Here is a 26,426-nt window from a genome sequence, read left to right on the forward strand (position 1 = left end):
ATTCGTACACATCATATCCTACTAGCTGATTATATATGGAAAAAACTTGTCTAAGAAAAAAGAAAATTGCCTGAAAGTGTTGATAAAAAAAAAAAAAAACATTAAAGACCTAACAAAATAGACAAAAAAATAAAATATACAGAAAAAGAAAATATTCTATATTCTCTGTGCTAACATGTGGTATGAAAACTGACCATCAAAGTTAACACAACTAGTAAGAAGTAGCATACAGATGAATTAAAACACAGTTTTTACAAAAAAATTGCTACACGTCTTCTTAACTAATGTTCAGTTGCTGAAAAAACTACAGTCTCAAAATGCTATTCATCCCTTCCATGTCTAATTAAAAGCATTCAGTAATTCTTTGGACCAGCTTTATCCCTATCTCTCTCTCTCTATATATATATATATATATATATATATATATATATATATATATACAGGAGACAAGTTATAAAAAGGAAATTCAAAGATTATAGAACAGTCACTAGCAGACTGAAGATCTCTCTTAAGAAAGAGACAGATCTATGTGTATGATACATCTTGAGGAAACCCATCAGGTTGATCTAATGGTGAAGTCATCGCCGCAAATCAGCTGATTTCAAAGTTGAGAGTTCTATTTAAATTTTAATAAAGGCAGTTATTTTTATACGGATTTGAATACAACATCATGGATACTGGGTGTTCTTTGGTAGTTGGGTTTCAATTAACCATGCAACGGCGACCTAAGACTGTACGAAGTTTACACTTCATTTACATTTATACATAGCATCCTCATTCATCCTCTCAAGTAATACCTTATGGTGATTCCAGAGGCTAAATAGAAAAAGCGAGATATACTTTAAGGAAGAAAAAAAATGTGGCAAGTTTGACATCACTTTACATACAATAGGACAGCTAAATTCATCAAGTGCAATATGATTAAGATTATAAAATTCAGCCATAAAAAATAAGACAAGAACAAATATGAGAAAGATTATTTTATTTTATATCAGAAAAACAAAAAAATTACTATTTTTCCTAAAATATACATATTTCTAAATTTCTCAATGGCTTCAATATTTCAACCTGAACTATCCCAACATCTTGTGTATAAATGATGGTCAAAAGCATATAGTAATTTAATTCTAAAGACAATCCAGCAAAGGAAAAGGTAGGTTTGTTAAATTAAATTTTGGTTCTAACAAGGAAAGATAAAAAGTACAATCAAAAACTAATTGAAAAACTATTCAGAACAATCTTTATGAATACTTCTGATGTTATACAACTTTAAACAAGTTGATAAAAACTCCTATATCACTGGTCAAATGTTCAGCTGTTCTAACAACAAAACAGGCAATTTTTATGTTTTCAAATCATTTAGATTATTTTTTTACTTTTGTACGTGTTTCAGTCTCAGAAGCGTATTGTTATTTGGTCAGTTTACTTGAGACAGCAAAACACAGAAACTTTCAGATCCTTTATTCTTTTTAATTGAGCAACAGACTGCTTATGTTTATCTATTGGGTATTTAAGGCATTTATGTAATGAACAAAGTTTAAAATTTGATCTTCATTATAAATAAAATATAATTTCAATAAAGATTTGTTAAACATTTTTTCCAGAACAAAAAACAATTTCCCATAGAATCTAGACAATATTAAAAAAAAGAAGAAAATATTAAAGCGGTATATAAATCTCTTAAGTGTAAATATTTTATAACTGTTACTTCTAAATATAAAATAAAGTTTTGTCTATATGTTGATCAGAATAAATATTCTTCACGATTTGAATCTTATATAATAAAAACAAATTAGCTCAACATCTCTTTTGTGTTTCTTTATCTGTCTGTCTCTTTATCCAAGCATCACACAAGAATAAAAAAATCAATTTTAATTACTCATAGGATAAACATATCTTACAAATAATCCTATTTAAACCTTAGCAATAAGTTAACTTAGAATATTTACATGGGAAGGTGGTAAATTATAATTTACTCAACTAGGATTCATCCTAGCAGAAAATTTCAAGAGCTACACCACGTAAAATTTGAAACAGATTCTCTAGAAATTAGTTTTTAATTTAAAAAGGAAACGTCTACCTCTTCAATAAAAGAAACAGTAGTTTAAGATCTATCTTCAGTACTGAAGATCTATTTTAAAAACCTTTTTCTTATTTTGGCAAAAAATTACACAAAATTTCATTAAAAATGTTTCTATAATTGTTTTTTATGCTGAATGGGGACTACAACCCCTGTTTTATCAATTTTGTTTTTTTAATAATTTACTCTATCAATTTTTCTTTACAAAAAATTAATACAAAATTTGTAATAACTAATAGAAACATTTCTTTTGAAATTTCAAATGAAGCTTTACATCACTCGAACAGAAGCAGTTTTTTTTTTATCAATGTAGCAAAAGTTAAAAATTAAAGTAAATAAACATTAAACAACTTATATGAAACAGTGAAATTATTCTTTTAAATTTGAAGTTACGATATATTCCTTATAAAGACTAAAATTAAAGAACTGCATAACTTAACAAAGTTCCTCGAGGTAGAACCTTTTATTATACTGTAAGATGTACGTAAAATTTCTTAAAACTGCAAATATAAATGAGGTCTGTTAAAAAAGTATCCAACTTATTAGTTGTTATGAAAAACTCATAACTAATAACTCATAACAAAAAAGTCATATAATAACTTCAATAATCAGCTAGTTGGGTAGGCCTATCATGAGATACCTTTAAATAACCATAAATATACAATTATGACGTATAGATCCTCTGATTCACCAAAATTTGCAACAAAAAAATACTATAATATTTAGCAATAAAATACATTTATTAGAAACAATAGACTTCTTTCTTACCTTTCCACTACTGTACCAAAACAGTGCATGATTTCTAGAAAGAACTTTACAATCAAATATACCATTATTTGGTGCTGCTCTTGCTCTAGCTACAGACCGGCCAATTTTTACTGGCTGATCTAACGTTAGAGTTCGATCCTGGAAACAAATGAGAGTAACATAGAAATAGTTAAGATAACCCTTTTTTAAATTCTTCAGTAAATCTCCAAATTTAGCATGGCATGTTCATGCATCATTCACACCTAATGCTAAAAATAGGTGTTTTATATTTTGTCCTGTCAGAATGGAATGCAATTTTTTTTCACTTTATTTATAAAACATGTTATAAAAAACTTAAAAATTTATATGATAAAACAAAAAGATGAGAAAATACAGAAAATTCTATATTCAACAACACAATCAATTTATGGTATGTCACATCTTCTGCTGAGGGACATGGCATAGAATAATATAATGAAGTTCACTGGTTCATGTAAGGTAAAATTCAATTTGACATGAGTATTGTCCTTACTACTGGACATGCCATAACGCCCAAGTGTGGCATCACAGCAGATCACACTTATCGGTTACCAATGGGTAAAAGAAAAACAGTAGCACACCACCCATTCCAAAGATCTAGTTCCATAAAATTAGTATAAATCTGCGGAAATGGATCTAACAATTAATAGAGAACTAATCTCTTAACAACGGAACTTTGAATATATTAATTTTGCTCACTTCATTGGGAAATACAGTAATTCTCATCTAGTAAATCAAATGTTCAACTGATTTTGCTACGTCAGATTATTTTCTCTCAGGACATCCAAAAAGCTGCATGAACCAGACGGCATTTCATCAAAAACTCAACAAAGTCATTACTGAGGGAACTGCAGCCTTAGAGGAGTTCCTATAGAAACCATAATAAATTCTTGGAGAAATTACAGGGAAATATGCAATTAAATTAGAATCCAATCCTCAATAAATTCCATTTTTTAAGTTTTCCAGTTCATTCATGAATTTCGATCTAAATTTTCCATAATTATGAAAACTATTTACAATCTTTAAACAATCGCTAGTCAACAGCAACATTTTAATTCTAATATGTATTTATAAATATATGTCTATTCATGCTCCAACAAAAATTATTAACTTTATTTTATAATGAAATGAACTGTTATAACATTAAACTGTTAATATTATCCCATCATAAAAACTAAAGTTCAATTAAATTTATAGTGAACCTTATTGTTAAAGGGCATACCATTAAGATGGGCAAAAGTTAATAAATTCAAAACAATTAACGTATCCCATGAAAATCCTTTGTCGGAGAAATATTGTGGCGATATAAAATACTGCTTGATGGCTATCAATTTTTATTTCTAAATAAAAATTAATGAACATAATTTAAAACTGTAAAACATACTAGATGAAGAGAACTAAATTATTAATTAATCATTTCTTGCAAAAAGATAATATACATATTTTTATCACTTATCACTAGTCCTGATATTATAATAATTTTCTATAAATATATAATTTATAAATATATTTTTTTCAAACATACTAATATATCAGTTATATATCAGATAAGCAATGCAACTGCATACAATATTCTATGATATATGTAGCATTTTAAACACAAGAAAATTTTATAAAAAGAAAACTATTTACAAAACATGTTTAAAAAACATTTTTTTTTTACAAGCAAAACTACCTCATCCCTGATTATATCTCTGCGAAATTTCTATGGGGTAATCCGAGAGCTATTTTTACAATTATTTGGGATCCAAATTCCTTTGAAAAAGGTACAGTAACTATTTCAAAACTCACATATTACTCTGGTCCTTAATAATTCCACAACCCAAAACTACAAAGACAATTATGTTTAGTTAAATGAAGACTTTATAAAAGATATAGCACCCAAAAACAGTTATAATATGAAGGGCAAAGACAAATTAATAATCTCATTTTAAAGAAAAATAAAATAAGCAAGCCTTTGGTCAACTGTTAATTTAGCTAATATCACTGTTATTTAGTTATTGGTCATAAATAAAAGTTTTGATCTAAACTGCACTAGTAAAACAGAGTACGGCTGTATAAGTGGACATATATAAAAGTTATTTGAACTACATAAACTGGAAATAAAAAATTGAATAAAATGTAATCAAACTTAATCTCATTTTAGTTGTTTTCTATCACCTTCTAACTAAAGAATAAACAAATATTTACTGTTACCAAAATCCTTTTTATCTTATTTCAACCTAATAATCTCTAAGAGTTTTAAAATATTTCTCTTCTTTGTAAAACAAACTTTACGTTTTAAGTATTACAAGATTTTATACAGTAAAATAAAATAAATCCAGCATACATTACCTGGAACGGGTGAGAATTTGATCTACAAATTAAGACAGCTTTCCCTGCCATGTTTGTGTTTTTTTTCACTACAGCATTATCAGGATAAATGATATTATTAAATGATATAATGGTATAATTGTTGTTGCGTCCTCCACGTACAACCATCTAAAGAATAAATAAAAGAATTTTTTAAAAAATCTAATTTTTATTAAAGAAATAAGTTACTTATTTAAAATAAAATTTTTTTACTACGAAAAAAGTAATAATAAGAAGAAGAAAATTACTGTAAATCTAAATTAAGCCATATTAAATGTAGTACTATTTATTACACCACTACTGTGTAAGAGATGAAAATTTGCGAAATACTTACACAAGGATTACACAAAAATAAAATCTTAATGAACGGGGCAAATGTACAAAGATAGCAAACACGACATTAAAGATATATAAAAACATGCAAAGTTGCAAGTTCAACACGATGGAAAAATAAAAAAACTGCAGACGTAACAGAATCAGAAGAATGTATATGCAAAGAACAGTTCAAAAAAACTTGATATTCTACATAGATTTCTTAACCACTCTAAAATTTTCACATCTACAACAAAGCCATCAAGAGATTTCATAATACACTACCCCAACAGAAGAAACCAGAAAGTAGACCATTCTAATATTATCTTTTTCAAAATAAATTTTACTTTAACTAATGTACAATACTATATACGTCATATGTAAAGTGATTTCTACATCATTTCTTTACTGTCTGTCAGTAAAACAATCTATATACATATTGAAAACTGAATACGTATTGAAAACAACAAATGTCAAACATAATTAATGATTCACAAACAATGGTAATAAAAAATACTGAATCGTATATGTATAAAATGACTTATTTTATTTAACATCAAGAAAAACTACAACAGATTGTAGTTGTATTCTCTTTAATCGCTTGTTTTCTGCACCATCACACACACGCGCGCGCGCGCGCATGCATGTATTCATTCTCATAGGTACTACTGATATTTAGGGGTTAATAACCATAGAAAAAAAAATTAATATGATAATCATAGAAGGGTTCTGATATAATAAACATATCTGAACCCAGTGAAACAAAATTATTACCTTCATGTGAGGGTCTGGCAAATAATTTACAATTCAGTTAGATTTCCATACATCAAACAATTCTGGAAACAGTTTTCTTAAAGTAGCCTGTTCTTAGGTAGTCATTTATTAACTAAAGGAAAAACAATTTGTTATCACATAAGTTTGAACCGCTCAACAAAATCATTATACGATAATTTGCTGTTCCCATCCCAAATACAGATATCTCATTCTCCTGAGGGATTGTGGACAAGGTAAAAGCCACTGCTTGAACTAAGCCATAAAAAAATATCTGTTCGTGGAAGGTCATGTATCTCATTTAACAGATGTAAGCTTGTCCTAAGGGTAGATACTCTGTTTCTCAGTAGCCAATGTTTTTCTTTTTCCATGACACGTTAATTCCAAAAAGTGTTCTTTAGATATCTGCTAGATTTACTCGATCCGATGTAAGGATGCATGGACACTTAGACTAACTGCATCTTTTATTTTTATGTGGTTCAGTGATGGTGCTATCAGTGGACTGATTTGGAACATCCGTTTCCTATCAGGTAGCTGCACAATATGCTAGACCTACTGTACCTAAATATAAATAACACTGTCTAATATATAAATTTATGCACAAACATGAATGAGTCACTTTACCTCATGGTATGGTGTAACTAAATAACTAAAAATAGTATAGAAATGCGTATCGATCGAGTTTCAGAACAAACAGAAATAATGATATCTAATAAACAAATAAGAAATAAAGACAGAAACCAGTATAGGCACCAATCTTCATGATTAAACAGAACAAAATTTCTATTACTCTTATCAGCAGAACATTACACAACCTATTATTTCAATAAATAAACAAAAATATTATGAATAAATGTCATTTACATTACAACTACATAAAAAAGTGAAAAATTTGTACATATTTGTGAAAAATAAGAAATACTTAGTAAAAATTCATAATTAAAAATAAAAAACTAAACTACCTAAACTGCTATATTTTATCTTAAAGATTAAATTTGCTAAATCAGAGACAAGACAATTACAGATATTTATTCCAAGAACGAGAATAGTTCTAATCATTAAATTATTCTAAATTCAAAATTTCAAAACATTTGACAACCTAATAATACTTTATTAATGAGTTAAAAAAAAAAAAAAAAAAAAACTGTAACGATTGATTCCATATTGTAATTAAAGTTAGAATTAAACTTAATGTATAGTATTAAAATATAATAATAGCATCAATTTTAGTACTTAAATAGAAAGACTGCTTTCAAAAACCTTTGTAACACTTAGAATTTTCCAAAAATAGATCTTATAAACAACAGTTATGTGAATATATTTTAATTCCTTTTCTTTAAATAATGGGTTAGTATGGGAAGAGTTTTTAGTTTATTACAGGGGTGGAAAAAAAACCACTCAACTAAAAGTAAGTTGAAGATGAAGATCTAAAAGTAAGATGAAGGTCTGATCTGTTAGGTTCTCCACGCTGATTATGCATAGACCTGAGAGCATCCTTGACATCTGGTAGGGAAGTCAGCATCCTCCCTACCAGTGCATCTTCAAGGATGCACTGCCCTACTCATGGACTATTTTGCTATCCAGTAGCTCCACAATATGCCTAATGACAAAAGTGATTATTGAGTAAAATTGGCCCTCCTAATACATTAGAAGAAAAACAAACATTTTCTGCCTTTTCACTGCAATGAGATACTGACTTGAAAATATTTTTTTATTAGGCACGTTCAGGTTAGAGCTATCATTTTTAACATAGGACGCAGGTAAATTTTTTAATTCTTTATTCGACATGATATGACAAAAAGAGTCCGTTGGAAATGCATTACATACAGTGTTAAATAAAAACGTTAGTATCATTTGAAATCAATAAAAGAAGTTTTAAGACCGGCAACCACTTTGTCAGATAAAACTATATAATAATAATAATAATGCTAAAAAGAACAAGGTATGGTTAACATGAAACAATGAAGAATAGTTTAATATTTTATTATAAAAATAAAATCTTTTCTTTTTATAATAATAAGATTAAACAAATCTTAATTTACAAATATAGAGTAAAAAAATTTATCATAAACAATAAATATAAAAACAAAACTAAAATAAAAATATTTTTTTAAAGATTTTTACTTAAAACTAATAAATAAATGAATTTCTCTGAATGGAATCAATTGGAGTAATGACAATAAATTTTGACTAAAATTAATCTGTCTGCTATTTAAAACTTAATTAATGTATGAAATGTCAAAAACCAAAAAAGAGGTTGCAAACAAGTTTCAATCATTTCCATGCTATAAAATTTATCTACATTTATAGATAATTGAATTTATAGATAATTTAGGGATAATTGTTTTAACATTCTTACCATTAACATAATGAAATTGACAAAGAGCTCTTTAGTAAGACTTATTTCAAACCAACGGCTGCCTCTTATTAAATGTTATTAAAGTTATTTAAAAATAAATTTTTGTTCAACAAAATATTGTCATGGGAGGTGACTAAAACATTTTATATTATTTTACAGTCATGACAGACTATCTTAACATACAGTTAAATTTTTACGTTTTATTGAGCTAATCAATATAATTAAATACTTTCTTTTCTTATCTAAGAAAAAATATGAAGCCACTTAAGGTTGTATAATTAAAAATTATTTTAGACTTTATTATTGAGGGCAAAATAAAATTTTTTAAGCTCTACTCAGGAAAAGTTCAGCACCATTTTTGCCAGCTTTTAAAAATACTAATAGCTTTTTTTATTTATTACTGTACATATCAATTTTATTTTAAATTCTGTCCATATTAACTGCTTTTTACATTATTTTTAATAATAAAAAAAATATTAGTGACAATATGATACTGGATACCATAGCTAGAAAAGGAAAGTAATGGTTTTGATTTGCAAATAATAAATGTAACTAAATTCGTTAAATTTTCTTTTGTACTACTAAATTTAGAGAAATAAATATTTCATTCCGATTTATATATAAAAATATATTACATACATCACATTAGGAACGGGTAGGTGTTCTACTCTGTGGATAAAAATAACTGCCCCAACATTGCACTGGAAGGAGCAAGGGAAACCATTATAAAACATTAATTAGTGTATCACAAAAAACACAATTAATTATAAAATAAAACATAGAAGTAGTTAAAAATTCTCGCTCATTATTAATTATTTAAAATATAAATAAATGAAAAAAAAATAAGAAACTAAATAAATAAATCACAACTCGGAAGGGATACACAAAAAAATATTCGACTGTACCGTTAAACGATGAAATAAACTTCAGGTTTTCTGGTCTTTAAATAAAAAAACAAACGCTCGGACGCGCAAAGAATTTACCTTCCAATATTTAATTATGAAATAGGTTACGGCATTCCCGTTTACGTCTAAGAATGCTGACGAGGGTAAAAAATGAAAAACGCATTCCACACATACTGGACCCATCTGACGATTTTATGTTTTATTTATATATTCCGTTAAATATTATAAAATCCGTTATTTCACGATGGAAACGGCATTGTTAAAATAAGTAATGTTCATTTCTTTGAAAGTTTTAACTAAGATTGGTCGGTGTTAAATATGTAAATTTATTTACTCGTACACATATACACAGGACAACAGTAAATATGAATCGATTTTAAGAATCGTGAACATTTTGTAAATCATCATTTGACGAAAGTTACTAGCTCTGGATAAGAAAATATAAAGAAATTTTTGTCAGGTATCGAAGTCGAAGGAATGAAGCGTTATTATAAAAATAAGTAATTAAAACCAAAAGATCGGTCGGTTATATAAACAGAATCATCGAATACTTTAAGGATAATCTTATGATCGATATGCGGTTAAAGTAGGCACGAATTTATCCGGAAAAAAAAAACAATCCTAAAAATAAGTGGTTACATATTTTACATTAAATTCCATCGGTTCAAATTGTAAAACGATTCAGAACACTGCAAATTTTTTATATTAATTAATCGTTTATTACAGTACTAATTTAGATCGAACCTTAAAATGAATGATTACGTCTTGCCAAGAAATGTATAAACGGTGAATTCTTAAGATCGTAACAACTAATATTAACTATATATAAAAAAAAGCTATGAATAAACTGGAATAACAAAAGCTACATTTAATTATATTTATAACGTTTAAATATAAATTCACATTTCCGAATAATTAATTTTTATATCACAATTACTTAAGAAAAAATACACTTTTAACAATAGTTTTAAAAATACACGGGCGCTAATCTATTAACCTCTCACAAAAAACAAACTAATTTGTTCTAAAGAGAATGAACGTATAGTTTGTACAACCACTACGTAAGCAAAATAACAATACTAACCTAAATATAAAAAAAAGTAATTGGGAGGAACTGTCCTAGTTCTTACGTCCAATTTTTCATACGAATTTGTATCGAATGTAAAACATACCTAATGCACGACATCTTTAGATGCACCCGAATATATTTTATAAAATTTATTTTTTTATTTTTTTTTAATCCTCAAGATACAAAACAAATATGTTTAGATGTAAGTAATTAATTTTCCTTTACTAAATATACTTAATTTTTGTATAAAAAAAAACAAATATAATTTTTTAGTGGACAATAAAATACGCATCAGTTGTAATTTACAACATGATTTTTTCGTAAAAATAAAATAACTGCTATATTTTTTTTTTAATATGGTACAAATATTTTACATTATCTAATTTATTTTAATAAATTAAAATAAATTCACATTTTTGTACGTTAATTCACGAATAATTCATAAAAGAATAATAACGGGAAAAGTTGAATAGTTCACGGCAAGAAACTAGTTAGTTAATAAAATGGAGTAGCTATAAAAATGATACATGAAAAGTTAACTAAATTTATTTTTTGGGGGTGGGGGTAATTAATGATGAAGTTTTATTGTAAAATTATCATTATACGTTTAAATAAACAAAAAAAATTTTTTTAATTAAAGAAATCGCAGATTTTCTGCTCCTCCACCTCCAAAATCATCTTCTAAGAAACGTTTTTGATTTTTCTACGTTTACTATGTTAAACGGAAAAAACTAAAAAAAAACCACTAAAAACTGTACAACCAGTAAAAAATTACTTAAGATTTTTTTCTTGGGGGTGGGTGAATTGTGAATAAATTGTAATGTAATATTATTATTGAAGGTTTATTATTTAAAATGTTAACATTAAAAGATAAAATAAAAGAAAATGTTTTTAAAAATTCAAAAAAATCGATATTTTTAAACTCTGATTGGCTCCCAAACCCACAACATTGCTCTCGCAAGTATTTTTTTGGGACCACTTGCACTACTACTATTACTAGGAAGACATTAAAAAAAATCGGTTAAAGATATGCAATAAATAAAAGATAACGTTTTTCGATTTTTGGGTGAAGGATGAATTTTGGGGCAAATTAAAAAAAAGTGATAAGATAAACATGCACGACTGTACTGAGCTTAATATAAAATGGGGTTATTTTTGCAAAATTTTGACAAAACTGACCCCAAAAAACTATCTATCCCATCCCCTGAAGATATTGATCCCAAAATTTTACCGACGAATTGCCCCATATACACGAGTCCGTACAAAATTTCATCAAAATCGGTTTACTCAGTTGAAAGTTATCAAGCTTCAAACCGCCAAAACACGTACATACGTACGAACTACCAACATTACCCCCTTTTATGTTTTTATGTGGTCCTTGGATCATGAAACGTTAAGAAATACAAAAAAAAAAAAAAAAATTACCATGCACTCCTAACAGCATAGCTCTAGAGGTGATACCAGGAAAGCAAGATGGAAAACTTTTAAATTTATTCGTTCCATCGAACTGACGAAGGTTTTTAATTTCATTAATATTACAAACATTTAATTAATTTTTGAGGATATATATATATATATATATATATATATATATATATATATATATATATATATATATATATATATATAATATCATTTAATGTGTGACGATATACAGAGTTATCATAAAAGAATGGTGCGGTTTCAGTAATTCAGCGGAAGATTGTAGGGAAATTTGTAGGTGTTTTATTGGTATCCCTGAAAGCCTCCTACCCAAAAGTTTGTTTATCAGCAGTTGTAACCACAACGTCAGTTCTTGTATGGTTGTTGCGGTGAGTTTAGTGAGTTACTATGTTTTCGGATAAAGACAAAGTAAAGTGTGTTTTATTGATACCTGAATTAAAATCCATAATTTTAGTTCAACGTGCGTTTCGACGTGAATTCGGAAGAGAACCACCACACAAAAATAACATAACATGTTGGTTCAAACGATTCGAAGAAACTGGATCGGTTAAGAAACAGAAATCAACCGGCAGACCAAGTGTACCAGACGAAACGGTTGAACTAATTAGACAATCGGCACTTAGAAGTCCTGGGAAGTCCATCTCCCGTCGAATTAGGTGTTCCAAAATCAACAGTTCACAAAGTTTTACATAAAAAAACTGAAATTACACGCTTATAAAATCCAGATACTGCAGTAATTGAAACCCGATGATGGTGTAAAACGTTACAATTTCGCTGTTGAAATGTTGGACAGAGTAAGTGAAAAAGAATCATTTTTACATGATATAGTTTTTACAGACGAAGCTACATTCCATGTGAATGGATGTGTTAACAGACACAATTCACGAATATGGGGCTCTGAAAACCCACACGCAATTATTGAGAAACAACGCGATTCGCCTAAAGTTAATGTTTGGTGTGGTGTGTTGAAAAATCGTGTAATAGGGCCTTTCTTCTTTGCTGAAAAAACAATTAATGGAGTTGTGTATCTTGACATGTTAACCAATTATTGCTTTCCTCAGCTAGATGAACTCGAAAACATTCATCGACTTCATTTCCAACAAGATGGTGCTCCCCCGCACTTCAATGCATCGGTCACGGACGCTTTGAACGAAAAATTTGGAGATCGATGGATAAGCCGGCAAGGACCCATACTTTCGCCTCCAAGGAGTCCAGACCTGACACCTTGCGACTTTTTCTTGTGGGGGTACATCAAAAGCGTTGTTTATACACAAAAAATTCGCGACCTAAACCGCTTAAAAAACAGGATTAAAGAAGCAATGACAACCATTAACGAAGAGATGTTAACCAATGTTTGGAGAGAAGTTGAGTATCGTTTGGACATTTGTTGAGCGACTAAGGGCGCACATATTGAAATTTATTAATTATGTAAAAAAATGTTTGAGAAGACAAATTTGAAAAATAAAAAACATGAACTGTAAGTAATTCTGTTTTAATTTAAACCATGTTCAAAACCACACCATTCTTTTATGATAAATCTGTATATATATATATATATATATATATATATAATAACAAGACATATTTTACTTAAAAATAATATTATCTTTATTAATCTCTTGGCTTAACCAATCAACTACACAAACTTATAATTTAAATTCACTACGTTTCACTTAAAATTCTCTAAGCTTCCTCAGGTGACAATACACATTTATACAGAATTCTCTTGCATACTAAGAAATTACCTGATCTACCCATCCTAGATAACAATATTTTGTCCCCACCTTTATTGAATTAGATCCCCCTACTCACCACTGACTCATCTTATCTTTAGATATTTACATGTATCTCTTTGTATAACCTGATTGTAATTTCCTGCGTATTGAAACCTTTACAATACACAATTTTTTCTCAAAAATTAAAAACATTATTTTCCTTAAAACTAAATTTATAATATAAATATATAATTTGTTTAAATTAAATTAACATATACGTTGCTAAATCCGTTCTACTGTTGGCAGAGTTTGTATTTTTCTTGATCTAAAACATTTCTAAAGTGGTCCTTTAATGTGTATTTTGTTCTTTGTCTAATATTTTGGTGCTGTTGAAATCAAACGAGTGTTTATGTTCTATTGTATGTTTTGTGAGCGCTGTCACTTCCTTTTTTCTATATTTATGGGCTTCTATTCTATTTTAAGTTATTGAGATGTTTGTCCAATGTACACAGCGTTACAATCTTTATACGGAATGTTGTATACTACGTTGGCTTGTTGTTTTTTTTTCTATCGGTGAATTTAATTTAGAAAACACACAATTCAAATTGTTATAATTTTGATGGGCTATTGCGCGAAATCCTTCTGTAGCAATGTTTTAGTGTTTACAGACAAACCTGCGACATATGGTAATGTAACATAATTTTCACTCTTACTATTTATATTAGGAAGGTTGGCTGATATATTATTATAGTGTTTATAAATTGTATTTTTAAATATTTTATTTATGATATTTTCCGGATAATTATTATTTATTAATAAATATTTTGCTTTTTTTATATATATATTTTGGTCTATCTTCGGGGTTTGTAAATTTTATTACTATTACTCTGTTTACAAGATTCTTGACTACTGATTTTTTGTGATATTTATCCCTACCCTTATTACAATAAGGGTGGGGACAAAATACTGTTATCTAGGATGGGTAGATCAGGTAATTCCTTAGTATGCAGGGGAGTTCTGTATGAATGTGTATCGTCACCTGAGGAAGGTTAGAGAATTCTAAGTGAAACGTTGTGAATTTAATCAACAAGTTTGTATAGTTGATTGGTTAATCCAACAGATTAATAAAGATAATATTTTTAAGTAAAATATATCTTGTTATATTTAATTCTATCCAATCAAGATAAAAATATACTTAAATTAATTGCATTTTTAAGTTAATATTTCATATATATATATATATATATATATATATAGTCACAAATTTTTGTGTATGTATATATATATATATATATATATATATACAAACAAATCCTCTTCATATTTCAATATATATGAGATGTCTACAGCTAAAAACTTCATTAATTTTATAAATTTTAGTGGAAGAAAGAAACCATACAATTTATTTAGAGAAAGAAATATTAAATCACAGTTTATTTCAAAATCCTTTATTTGGTAATCATTAAAGGAGAATGATCCCAAGTATACTTACATGTATGAATAAGGAAACGGAGATAAAAATGTCTAATAATAACTTAAAACAACAAATGAATCCCTGTTGATCTTATCCTTCTCTGATAACAATTCTGCGATAAATACGAATTATGATATTTATTTTCGTTCTATCTCGTTTTTCATAAAATGATTATGCTATCGTTATTAAACCGTTAGTACGTACAGAAGAAAAACGTGATGTGTACCAAAGATATCAGTCCGAAAGCTGATTTTAACAATCGCCGATAACATTAATAAAATAAAGGTATAGCAGCGAAAGTAAATTAAACTACAAATATGTACTGTTACGTACCATTTATATTATCAATCTACCAGCAAGACCTGAAGACAAGCGTAAAAATATTTAAAGAATGAAAACCTGATAACGATATAAAACTAAAAGGGAGATTGGTTAAAAAAATTATTTTTTAACGAATCCAAAATATAAAAAGGAGGTAAAATCATCGAAAATAAGGAATATATATATATATATATATATATATATATATATATATATATATATACTGCCCAGATATATATATATATATATATATATATATATATATATACTTGCAACTTATTACCAGGAAGAAAAATTTCAATTACTATTACGACAGATGGTTTTATAGAAGTCATACTTTAATATTAAATAACAACCTATTTCCAACAAAAAGGACGGAATGTCGTTAAAAAGGTTTAGAAAATGTTGACCACGAAAATCATCATTACAACTCGAAAGTTATTCTCTTCTAATTAAAAATCTTTTGTTACACTACATCCTCAACGATGAGAACAAAAAAAACTCCCGCTTCTGTAAAGGAAAACATCATAAAGCTCCGATTCTAAATTTTTCTAAAAATATTGTAGAGATTTTATGGGTTTTACTTTTTCCGTTTGATATTTTTGGTAGAGTACATCCAACGAGCGAGTGAATCCCTAACGAAAAATGTTATAAATAATTTACATTAAAAAAAGACAACCATTACGATTGGAGATAAGTTAATTTTGCAAGTTCTACAAAAATGTATTCGTCCAATGCGGCTTAATACATGTACAAACATATAAAACATGAGATAATGAACTTCAGTTATGTATAAAAAACAAAATATTATGAATAAACGTATTCTGGGCAATATACTCAAAAAAAGTTTATTTTTTGTTTTATAAATAAACAACGGAAAACATTTAATTTAAAAGCACTGACCCGAAATAATCGGTCCCAACCGAAGCTGGAATTTTACAATTATAAAGATTTTTACGAGCACTAGGAAATTTTTTGATACTTACGTATTAACGCCACCGCAGCTACAGCTTTATTTAAAAACAAAGTAGTCAATCGGATTTCGGTGGAAAATGGGCCGATATAGTTTAACATAGATTCAAAATAGTCTCTTTATTAATTTTAATAAATGGTTATTTATATTATTTATTTATTTTATAAATATAATTTAACCAAACTTAACCTACGCTCGCTAACCTTGACTAATTAACAGGAGTGTTTTGATTATTTAAATAATAAATAATTGCAATAATTACTGAATTTATTAAATAAATACTCAAAAAATTACGGTGATAATTAGTCAAGGTTAGCGAGCGTAGGTTAAGTTTGGTTAAATTACATTTATAAAATAAATAAATATAAATAACCATTTATTAAAATTAATAAAGAGACTGTTCATTTTCCACCGAAATCCGATTGACTACTTTGTTTTTTAATAAAGCCGCAGCTGCGGTGGCGTTAATACGCAAGTACCAATTTTTAAAATTTACAGTTTTAACCGAATAATAACTGTTACACCAAAAACTGTTCGTTACTGGGTTTTATAACTGCATAAATATGGCCACGCGTACACGCCCACAACCCAATGTTGAATGCGAGGAAGTCATTCTTACAGTAACCGTGATAGAGCACGGTATGTTATTTTTGTATCCGTAGTTTTATCTACACACCCTTCTTATTATTAAGCTGTTAACGAAGAATTATCGTCTCTCCTTAGTTACCACGCCGGTGGACGAATCACCACTCTTGCGGTAATGCCCCCCTCGAATACAGTACTAATGTAGTCGTACTCTCTTACAATACGACTGGCCGCTACGAGCGAAATATACATCGATATTATATGTTCTGATCGCATGTAACTTGCTTACAAATAGCGTGAAACATCATTACGTTCGCAAATCAAAATTATTTCACTCCTGCGATTTCTCTTCGGGTTTAGAAACTGAACGATCCCAAGTAAATAGATTTCAAACTAAATTATGTAAATTTTTTCATCGCGCGTCAATCGTAATAAATACTTATCTCACAACGAATGCGTGACTGTAGCCCGAAGACGCGTAATTACGTCTAAGTTTTAAAAGATGACGAAAAAATCTTCAGGGTTTCTCAACCTTTTAAAGTTGTAGAATAGCGACCCAGGGATCAAAAACGGGCATTAGTTTATCTTCTCACCGTACAAAGGATTCGACTACACAGACAATAACACCTCCTTTACATAAACACTACACAATTATATACAACAAAATACTACACTAAGTATATACAATAAAAAATAAATAAATAAAAATGTAATAGTAACAAAAAAAAGTTTATTCATTCTTTCCATACGACCGATAATCCTATCCCTTTGTAGAAAAGAATGAATTAAGATTTTCTACGACTTTAAAAACGAGCTTTCTTGATCATTTTTAAATGACCGTTAGGGCATTTATGAGCTTTTTGTTAGGGCTACCGTACCGACGGGTACGGTAGCCCTAACAAAAAGAGTTCCTGCTCCAGCAGCTCGGGGTTAGCCGTGCAGTTGACAGACTTACAATTAGGAAAAAAGGCAGTTACAAAAACTAATACTACGACACGGATCTGATAATAGTTAAGGATATTTAACGAAGAAAATCGACGCCATTAAACACAATAACTTTACACGCAAGGTCTCCTCGCAACAATTTATAATGACCGGGAAATATGTAGTAAACGAAAAGAAAAGAATAAATATATATATATATATATATATATATATATATATATATATATATATATATATGTGATGACAAGGGATGAACCAGGGATGGGAATTAGAAGCTGGAGAGCAGAGATAAATGGAGACATAAGCTGAACAAGCTCAAAACCCAGGGTCCTCTGGATTTTTGTGCCTACAAAAAAGAACAAAGCGCGAAGGGGCTCGGTGTGAAAGTCCCGACGAACACAAATATTCAAACTGGATATCGAAAACAATGATTCTGAAAATCGACCGGTTCTTACCACTGCCGATGTGCTTCTAGTGCCGAGCCGTGTTCCTCGATATTTAGAAGCTAACTCGGAAAATTAAAAATGTTTGACCACAGTGATAGATCAGAACGATTTCTTGAACCTAAAATAATGCGTAGTCTTGTAGAAAATAAAATAACACTTAAAACACCTCAAAGATATTAGATCAACGATTCATATGCAGAGATGTACGTACGAAATATAAACCGTTTTAGGTATTTACTACAGAATATCTTTTTTTATAATCTATTTGTTTCACTCTCTCTCTCTCTCTCTCTCTCTCTCTCTCTCTCTCTCTCTCTCTCAATCATTTTATTACTCTACAAATTATCGATTCTTTCTTTATTTCTTTAATAGGAAATAGAATGACTGTCCTCGTTATTTCACATTAAAATTTGTCCACTGTATATTTTATTTGTTTGTGTCATGCCAAACGATTGAAAACGGTCTGACATAAGGCAGTATAGCTCTTGAAAATGTCACAACTATTCCTAAATATAACAAACATCTTATGTCAGGCTTACCAGTGAAAATAAAGAACGAAACAGTTTCCCCATCGAACAGAATATAAAACCGCTTGTCATCCCAAAGCCACTGAGACGCAGGTATTATTCGTCTTTAAAGGTGATATCATCCGTTAACCGCAGAGGCTACATGTATAATAAAACACCATAACTCTCAAAGAAAGCCGCTTCGACTATACTCCCTCTTGTAACTCGGTCTCTTCACACACGTCACAATCGTAAGAAAGGCCGGGACAAGTAGTGTAAAGCAACAAGAATATAAACATAACTCTTCCAATCGTGAAACGATGCGTTACATCGTCTTCACCAGGTAAGAGATCCGAAACCCACCGGGTTGGTCTAGTGGTTAACGCGTCTTCCCAAATCAGCTGATTTGGAAGTCGAGAGTTACAGCGTTCAAGTCCTAGTAAAGCCAGTTTTTTTTACACGGATTTGAATACTAGATCGTGGATACCGGTGTTCTTTGGTGGTTGGGTTTCAATTAACCACACATCTCAGGTACGGTCGAACCTCTGAAGAATTATCTAAACGGTAGTTACCGGAGGCTAAACAGGAAAGAGAGAGGTAAGAGATCCGACAACATAAACGCAATACGTTACATAACAGATAGGAATGAGCGATCACTAGAAGATTTTCGAAAACTAATGTGAAAGGACAAACGTAAAGAAAATTAACAAGTAGACCAAAAGAGAAAGAAGACGACACAGAGGGAATAACATATAAACAACATACATTTTTTTTAAAGACAAAATTACGTCTCGACAGATCGATTCTCTTTTCCGAGATGTTCTTTGACAATAATATTTATCGTAATAAAAAAAAAGAAAATCTTAGAGAAAAATAAGCAAACTTATTCATCTTAAAGCAACATCTTATCGGGTATTCGTATTATGAACATCGGTAAACAAAAATAAGATACGCGTAATAAAAATGAAAAATCCGAAGAATGAAGTAACGTCATACTGGAAATCATAGGTAATAAAACAGAAATAGTACATCGACTGACTAATAAAACAAAATAAGATATGTAAACAAAAGGAAACAATTTTTTTATCTGACCTTCACGATGCGCTCTTATAGGCCGCACAAAATGTACGACTCGTAATAGTCTCAACGATGACACGATTGCAATTCATTTAATAATAACAAACCGGGAGAGAAACACATTATAATAATAATCGAACACGATTCAGTTGCAGGCTCGCTTATTATAGTATAATTATATTTATCTAGTAATAAATACACGAACAAGATAAAACCGTTTCCGTTATTGTATTTTATTTACAACCGAATTCCACAAAGATAGCTACATAAAATTACAAGAACCGTAGTGTATTTACATTTCCGAACGACACAAATAAAACGTTTTAAAGAGTCAACAGTGAACATATACAAGAGCCTAAAATCTAAAAATATTCTTTTATCTTATGTAAACTGAAAATTTATAGAAACAATACGTACGTATCGAATGTATTCAAAACGGATTATAAATCTAAAACGTCTTAATAAATTATAAAAAAATATTAGTAGAGAAATATAAAAAAATCCTCAATCGTTCATCAGATTAAATGATGCGGTATAAAAATGCTAGATAATTTAGGAATGATTATTTTATTTTAATAAAAACCGTATTATGTAACAATATAACGAATAACATAAAGCCGATTAAAATAACATAATTTCGAACGTCGTTATGTCGATGTTACTTTATACAATATTTGTTATCCAAGATATTTAGCAGGAAATTTATTCATACGTTCACCGTTGCGGGTAAAAACAAAGACTACAAAAAATAAGAACTTCAATTTTCACGTGCGACATCACATATCGGCCGACATAAATTAACCCTACTGTACGTCGTATTCGGTATATCTTAATGAGATTCGCATTACATCTATTATAATGTTACAAGAGTAGGAAATACATTGAAATAAAGAAAATGAAAAATTATTTATAACCGTTTCAATAATCACTTCGCGATACGAAGAGAAGAACGGCTCCGATAACGAAAGAGATGCTGCTCCAAACATTTTTTAACCCGCATACAGAAGTATAATACTTCCAAAATACTAACTGAAATAATTTATAAAAAAATAAAACGACAGCCCGATTAAGTTTTAGGAAAAACGTGAGAATACGAGAAACAATTTTAGCCCGCGAATAAATTTTAGAAAACATACTATTTAAGTAATTTTTAAAAAGTACGGCGCTGTAGTTTTTAAAGCCTCTGACGCACAAGGCTAGAGCAAATAAAACAATTTTAATAAAAATATTTTAAAAAGTTTTTTATAAATAATTTGTACATGAATCTGATACATAATAAAGAAAAAAGGTGAGCTTATTACAGAAACAAGTTAGATGAATCTGCTTCAATTACTTTTTTCTGTATGAAACGAAGAGTAAAAATAAAAACTAACAGAAAAATTTGAGATGGGAACATCATTCCTAGAATGAAAAATAAAAATTATAACATTCCCTTATCACCTACCTACTCCCACTGAAAGGATGAATTAATTAAAAGCGATGAGAGGCTTTGCCATCTTTGAAAGTAAATAAAAGTAAAAACAAAGATAATGAAATATGAAAGAATGAAGGATAATGAGGTGTTGTCAAGTTAAATAATTCATCATAAGACGCAGAATTTTGTTATTATGGTAGTAAAATTATAAAGGATTGAAGAAGTAAAAAAATGATCGATGATAATGAAGAAAATTGAAAATCGGTGTTTTTTTTTTTTTTTGTTTAACCTCCAGGACCACCGTTAGGTATTACTTTAGAGGATGAGATGGATGATTTGTAGCGTTGAAAAGCCATGCCTGACCGGGATTCGAACCCGGGACCTCCAGATGAAAGGCCGATACGCTACCACTCGCGCGAAAATCATCCATGGATTAATAGAATAGAAACGAATGTTTAAAGAGTTTTAAAAACGTCTTTAAGATACGACTAAAACGTTTTAAAAAGGAAGTAGGGAGAAGTTTTAATGGTAGAATATAATTACAAAAAGAACTGCAATGTCGGTGGGGGCTGACCTACGATTACGCATCCGAGATCAGCAAATTCGGTCCTCGAATGAAGTGCAACGTGTAAAAAACGGTAAAGAAAACAAAATTTAGAATATAACAAATAATTGAGAATCTATGAGGCAAGAGGTATTTCGAGCCCGAGACTGCCACGACGTATAATAGTAAAGAACAGAGAAGATCATCAAACCAGTTAAACCACTGAAAACCTAGAAAACGGATAGGAGAAACGATTAAGAATTTGAAGCCAAAAAAAGAGAGAATTAAGAGATGAGCAATTTAGATCCTTTGGCGAAAATAAATAATGGTCGATAGAAAAACCGATTGATATATTTACATTGCTCTTAAATTCAGAAAAAAATATTAAAATATGAAAACGTAAGACAGCATAAGATTCTGTCATTAAGGCGGTAAATAATTGCATGAGATGAACGAAGAAATTAAAAACAGACTGTATCTTAGAAAAGTTATATATATAAAATAGATTTTCTGATATTAAACACATATTTAGGAAACAGAACGTTTTTAATAAACAAGAAATAAAAAGAGTAACGTTTTGTACCAGCATACCGTAGGTTACAGGGAAGACAAAATTAAGAGAAATTTTTTATAGATAAGAAAAATTACAGTACAAAGATATATATATATATATATATATATATATATCTTCTAAAACACCTTATCAAATTAACATATCAATTTACTTTTTTAACAAGATGACTGTTTTATGTAAAAATATGTATCAACCATTTTTACTGCTGTTGCGCTGCAGCGTTGTTCTTTCACAGTATAGTGTTCGTTTCTTTCAACTCTGATTATATCTATAGTCTGCGGTTACATCAGACTGCTGTGTACAATGAAAAATGCTTGTTTGGACTAAAGTACAGAATAGAGGGCAGGGCGAACATCGTCACCGTTATCGCCAGCCGACTCTAGCTTCATATCTACTTCGGCAACATTAGACATCTTAGAGCTTTGCCAGCGAGTCTGATGCTTAAGGGTAAAAAATATGCAGGAAATCTATTTTACTACTTAATAAATTATCTGTTATTATACGCATGTTCATTTATTACTCAAATAATTTCTTTATTTGTCTTTAATAAATAAAAAAATAAATAAATAAAAACAAAAATAATTTGTGTGGAATTAATAAAATTAAATGTAATGATTGTGATAGTATTTGTATAGGAAAAATAGATCCTTTAAAACTACATTTCTTGAACATTATATAAATTACAAAAATAATAAATTGAATTTATTTAATACGGCAGACCATTTAATAAACAATAAAAATTCTATTTCTGATATTAACACAAATTTAGAAATTAATAAAGACGACATAAAAATAAATATTAGACACATATTACGTAAATAAATACAAACAAAATTTCAATTTGATAACCATCAGTGTTTGAGGGAGACTTTTTTATGAAAACTGCAACAGATAACAGCACTCGTGTAAAATTAATATGCAATTATCATTATATTAGTATTTTTATGCTATAACGGAATTATTTCAATCACGACTGAGGAAGCGGGACTCCGCAAAAATACTTTCATGAAAAATTAAGGTAAGATATTTTACCTCAATATTCTGTAGTAGGTGGTTTAATAGAATTTAAATATTAAAAATATTTTTTTAATTACTTTATACAACACACTTTTTTTATTATTTTACAGCACACTTCAACGAAGAAATAATAAATTCTAAAAATATAATTCCATAAAGTGGAGAATAAATAACCATTTTTGTCTTCCCCGATATGGCTCACGGTTTTCCAGTTATCACCCGTTCTCCAAGTAATAGCTATTCCAGTCAGGTACGGTTACTTTTAAAGCGTTAAAAAAAGAAATGGCGAATTAATTTTGATCTGCTGAATAAGAAAATATGCGCCGTAATCAAAACTAACTGTTATTAAAGGTGATGAAATATTTAAAAGAAATGGTATTTAAAAGTAAATAATCTCTTTAAAAATAACCGCTACGTAACCGATGCAGAATGAAATAAGTGCCGACAGATCAATTTCTTACGAGTTACGATGCATCGCCCGCTCTGGCGTGATACAATTAATTACCGATTAGTTTTTTGTTTTTCTTTAATCGATATCAGTTTACCGACGACGTAATAATGGTTTTCCGCATCTTAAAAATCTTATCAAATGAACATAAACAGGTTTTTCTTGTTTAATTTAAAAAAAACCGATTCTGATTGAAATAACTTCATGAAAAATGCCCGATAACTGGAAAACCATCGTCGGTCAAAATACGCCCACAATTGGCAAGAGAAATGAGAAAATATTAATGTTGGACAGCAGGTAGGTCATATTTTTTAAATTTATTTTACGCGTTTCACGCGATAATAAAGCCGAGTTACGTAAAAAAGAGAAAAAAGTACTTTTTTGTATGTTTTTAACAAAAAAAACCTTTTATGATGAAGTTGAATCGCTTACTTTAACAGAAAGTGTTTGAGAAGAGACATAAGATCACCCTCCATATTTTACGGTAATTATGAAACGAACTATTAAGAATTAAGACTCATCGGCAAAATATATAAAGTACAACTTTACTGGCATTAAAACGCCCATCATCGCTCGCATTCCTCGGCCTAGTATTTAGCCTACTGCTTGCCAACATCCATAATCAGACGGTTTAGGTGATCCGACATGAAAAAAAGCAAAACATTCCCGAAAACGACTGGCATCCTGTGCCAGCTTACGAATGGAAATGAGGAGTAAAGTGACTTCTCGTTGCATCGTTCACAGAACCGAATCTAACGCTGCACATAAATATAAAAATACCCCTGAACTGTAAAATCGGCCATACATGTAACAGCTTCAAAACGTTCATTGTACTATACTAAACGTAATTACTTTCAGAAAAAACAATCGTGTTGTACCCGAGGTACTTAAAATGTAACACAATCACAGGAATAACCAGAACAGATAAACAAAAAATTAAGTTCTACAACTCGGCACGGTATTTATCACATCGCCCATTTAAAACGAGAAGCACGACTACAGAATCTATAACGTTTCCTAGAAAGAATCTCCAGTATTAATGGATAAACCGAATTTTTTTCAGTAACTGTACAATAATTTCCAAATAACACGAATATTTGGAAGTTTTACACTATTTTCGGTAAAAAGTAGAATTATTGTAGAAAATACACAATTTTTAAAATCTTTGAATTTTATTTTTAAGTATAAGGATCTTTAGAGTCGGTTATTCGATTCAAACCGGAGAATCATTAACAAATAACGTAACTATTTTGCGTGCCGCGTTTTATTTATATTTTTTTACATGCCATCCCACAAAATTTTAACGGACAGCATATTAAGTTATCGGGACAAACGGTTACTTACATGTAAAACAGCACAGTAAATTATAGTTGAACATAAAAGAAACCGATGAAATTCCGATGGAAAATGAAAGCAAAGATCGGCTGTTTAAAGCGGGAAATGGGCCTCAAAGAGAAGATAGATTCGATGATTTGTTTGAAAGGTGTCCTTGGAAAAGAGGATTTAGCTGATGTATTTTACATAGTTTACAATTAGACGAGTGCCACGCATCAAAAACTGTATTCCAAAAATAACCATTAGTACGCATGCGGCAAGTTTATATTGTCATACGATATACAACTCTTAGTAAACACGAATTTTTCACTGGGGAAAAGAAACTATATCATTAATGTACAACGATCAGATTTATCGACTTTACAAAAGGAAAGTCTATGACAAAAAATTATTTAATCGAGACGGCTACCCACATAAACGACAGCCAAATCAAATTCCTCTGAATGTTTGCATTAAAATACCGAAACTTGGTGCAATTACTGAATATTTATCTGTATCTCTTTATTTTTATTTTTTTTGTAGTATACGAACGAGATGTATTCAAATACTACAGTACAAAAAGGTTATTAAATAATTAACGATCGTTATGAAGGAAATAAGAATAACATGCGTTAAACTATTGCGAACGGTAATTTTTATTAAAAATTAATCGATATTAATACCATAAACAGATATGATACAAAGAATTTTGTATAAAAAGCAATCACAAACTTTAACGAAGTCATCGACTGATTGATATCATCGCGTAAACCGAACGTCTACAAATATTTAGTATTACTTTCTTGATTCGGAGGCTCGTAGGCAGCTGAGTCCTTTGTTCGCGTACTGCAGCTTGATATACCTAAGGACTACCCGACCCGGTTGTTCAATTTTAATTAGAATCCCTAAATGGTGATCGGAAGGCAGTATCGAGGAGACGTTTTAAATGTTACTAGTCTTCCGGTTCTCGAATCGGCTATCTACTGTATAGGGAGG

General features: G+C 29.5%; 1 protein-coding gene across 2 annotated transcripts in view; it reads right to left on the reverse strand.

The window, feature by feature from the left end:
* Nucleotides 1-26,426, reverse strand: part of LOC142323637 (uncharacterized) — a 150,574-nt gene that overhangs the window by 97,731 nt on the left and 26,417 nt on the right. For both annotated transcript variants that reach the window (XM_075363575.1, XM_075363576.1), the window contains exons 2-3: nucleotides 5,201-5,347; nucleotides 2,849-2,986 (exon numbers count right to left, since the gene is read on the reverse strand). In XM_075363575.1, the coding sequence (XP_075219690.1) occupies nucleotides 2,849-2,986; nucleotides 5,201-5,347 (285 nt within the window). The remainder of the gene's footprint in view (nucleotides 1-2,848; nucleotides 2,987-5,200; nucleotides 5,348-26,426) is intronic.

Source organism: Lycorma delicatula, chromosome 4 (assembly GCF_047948215.1).
Source record: "Lycorma delicatula isolate Av1 chromosome 4, ASM4794821v1, whole genome shotgun sequence".
In the NCBI taxonomy this organism is placed as follows: domain Eukaryota; kingdom Metazoa; phylum Arthropoda; class Insecta; order Hemiptera; family Fulgoridae; genus Lycorma; species Lycorma delicatula.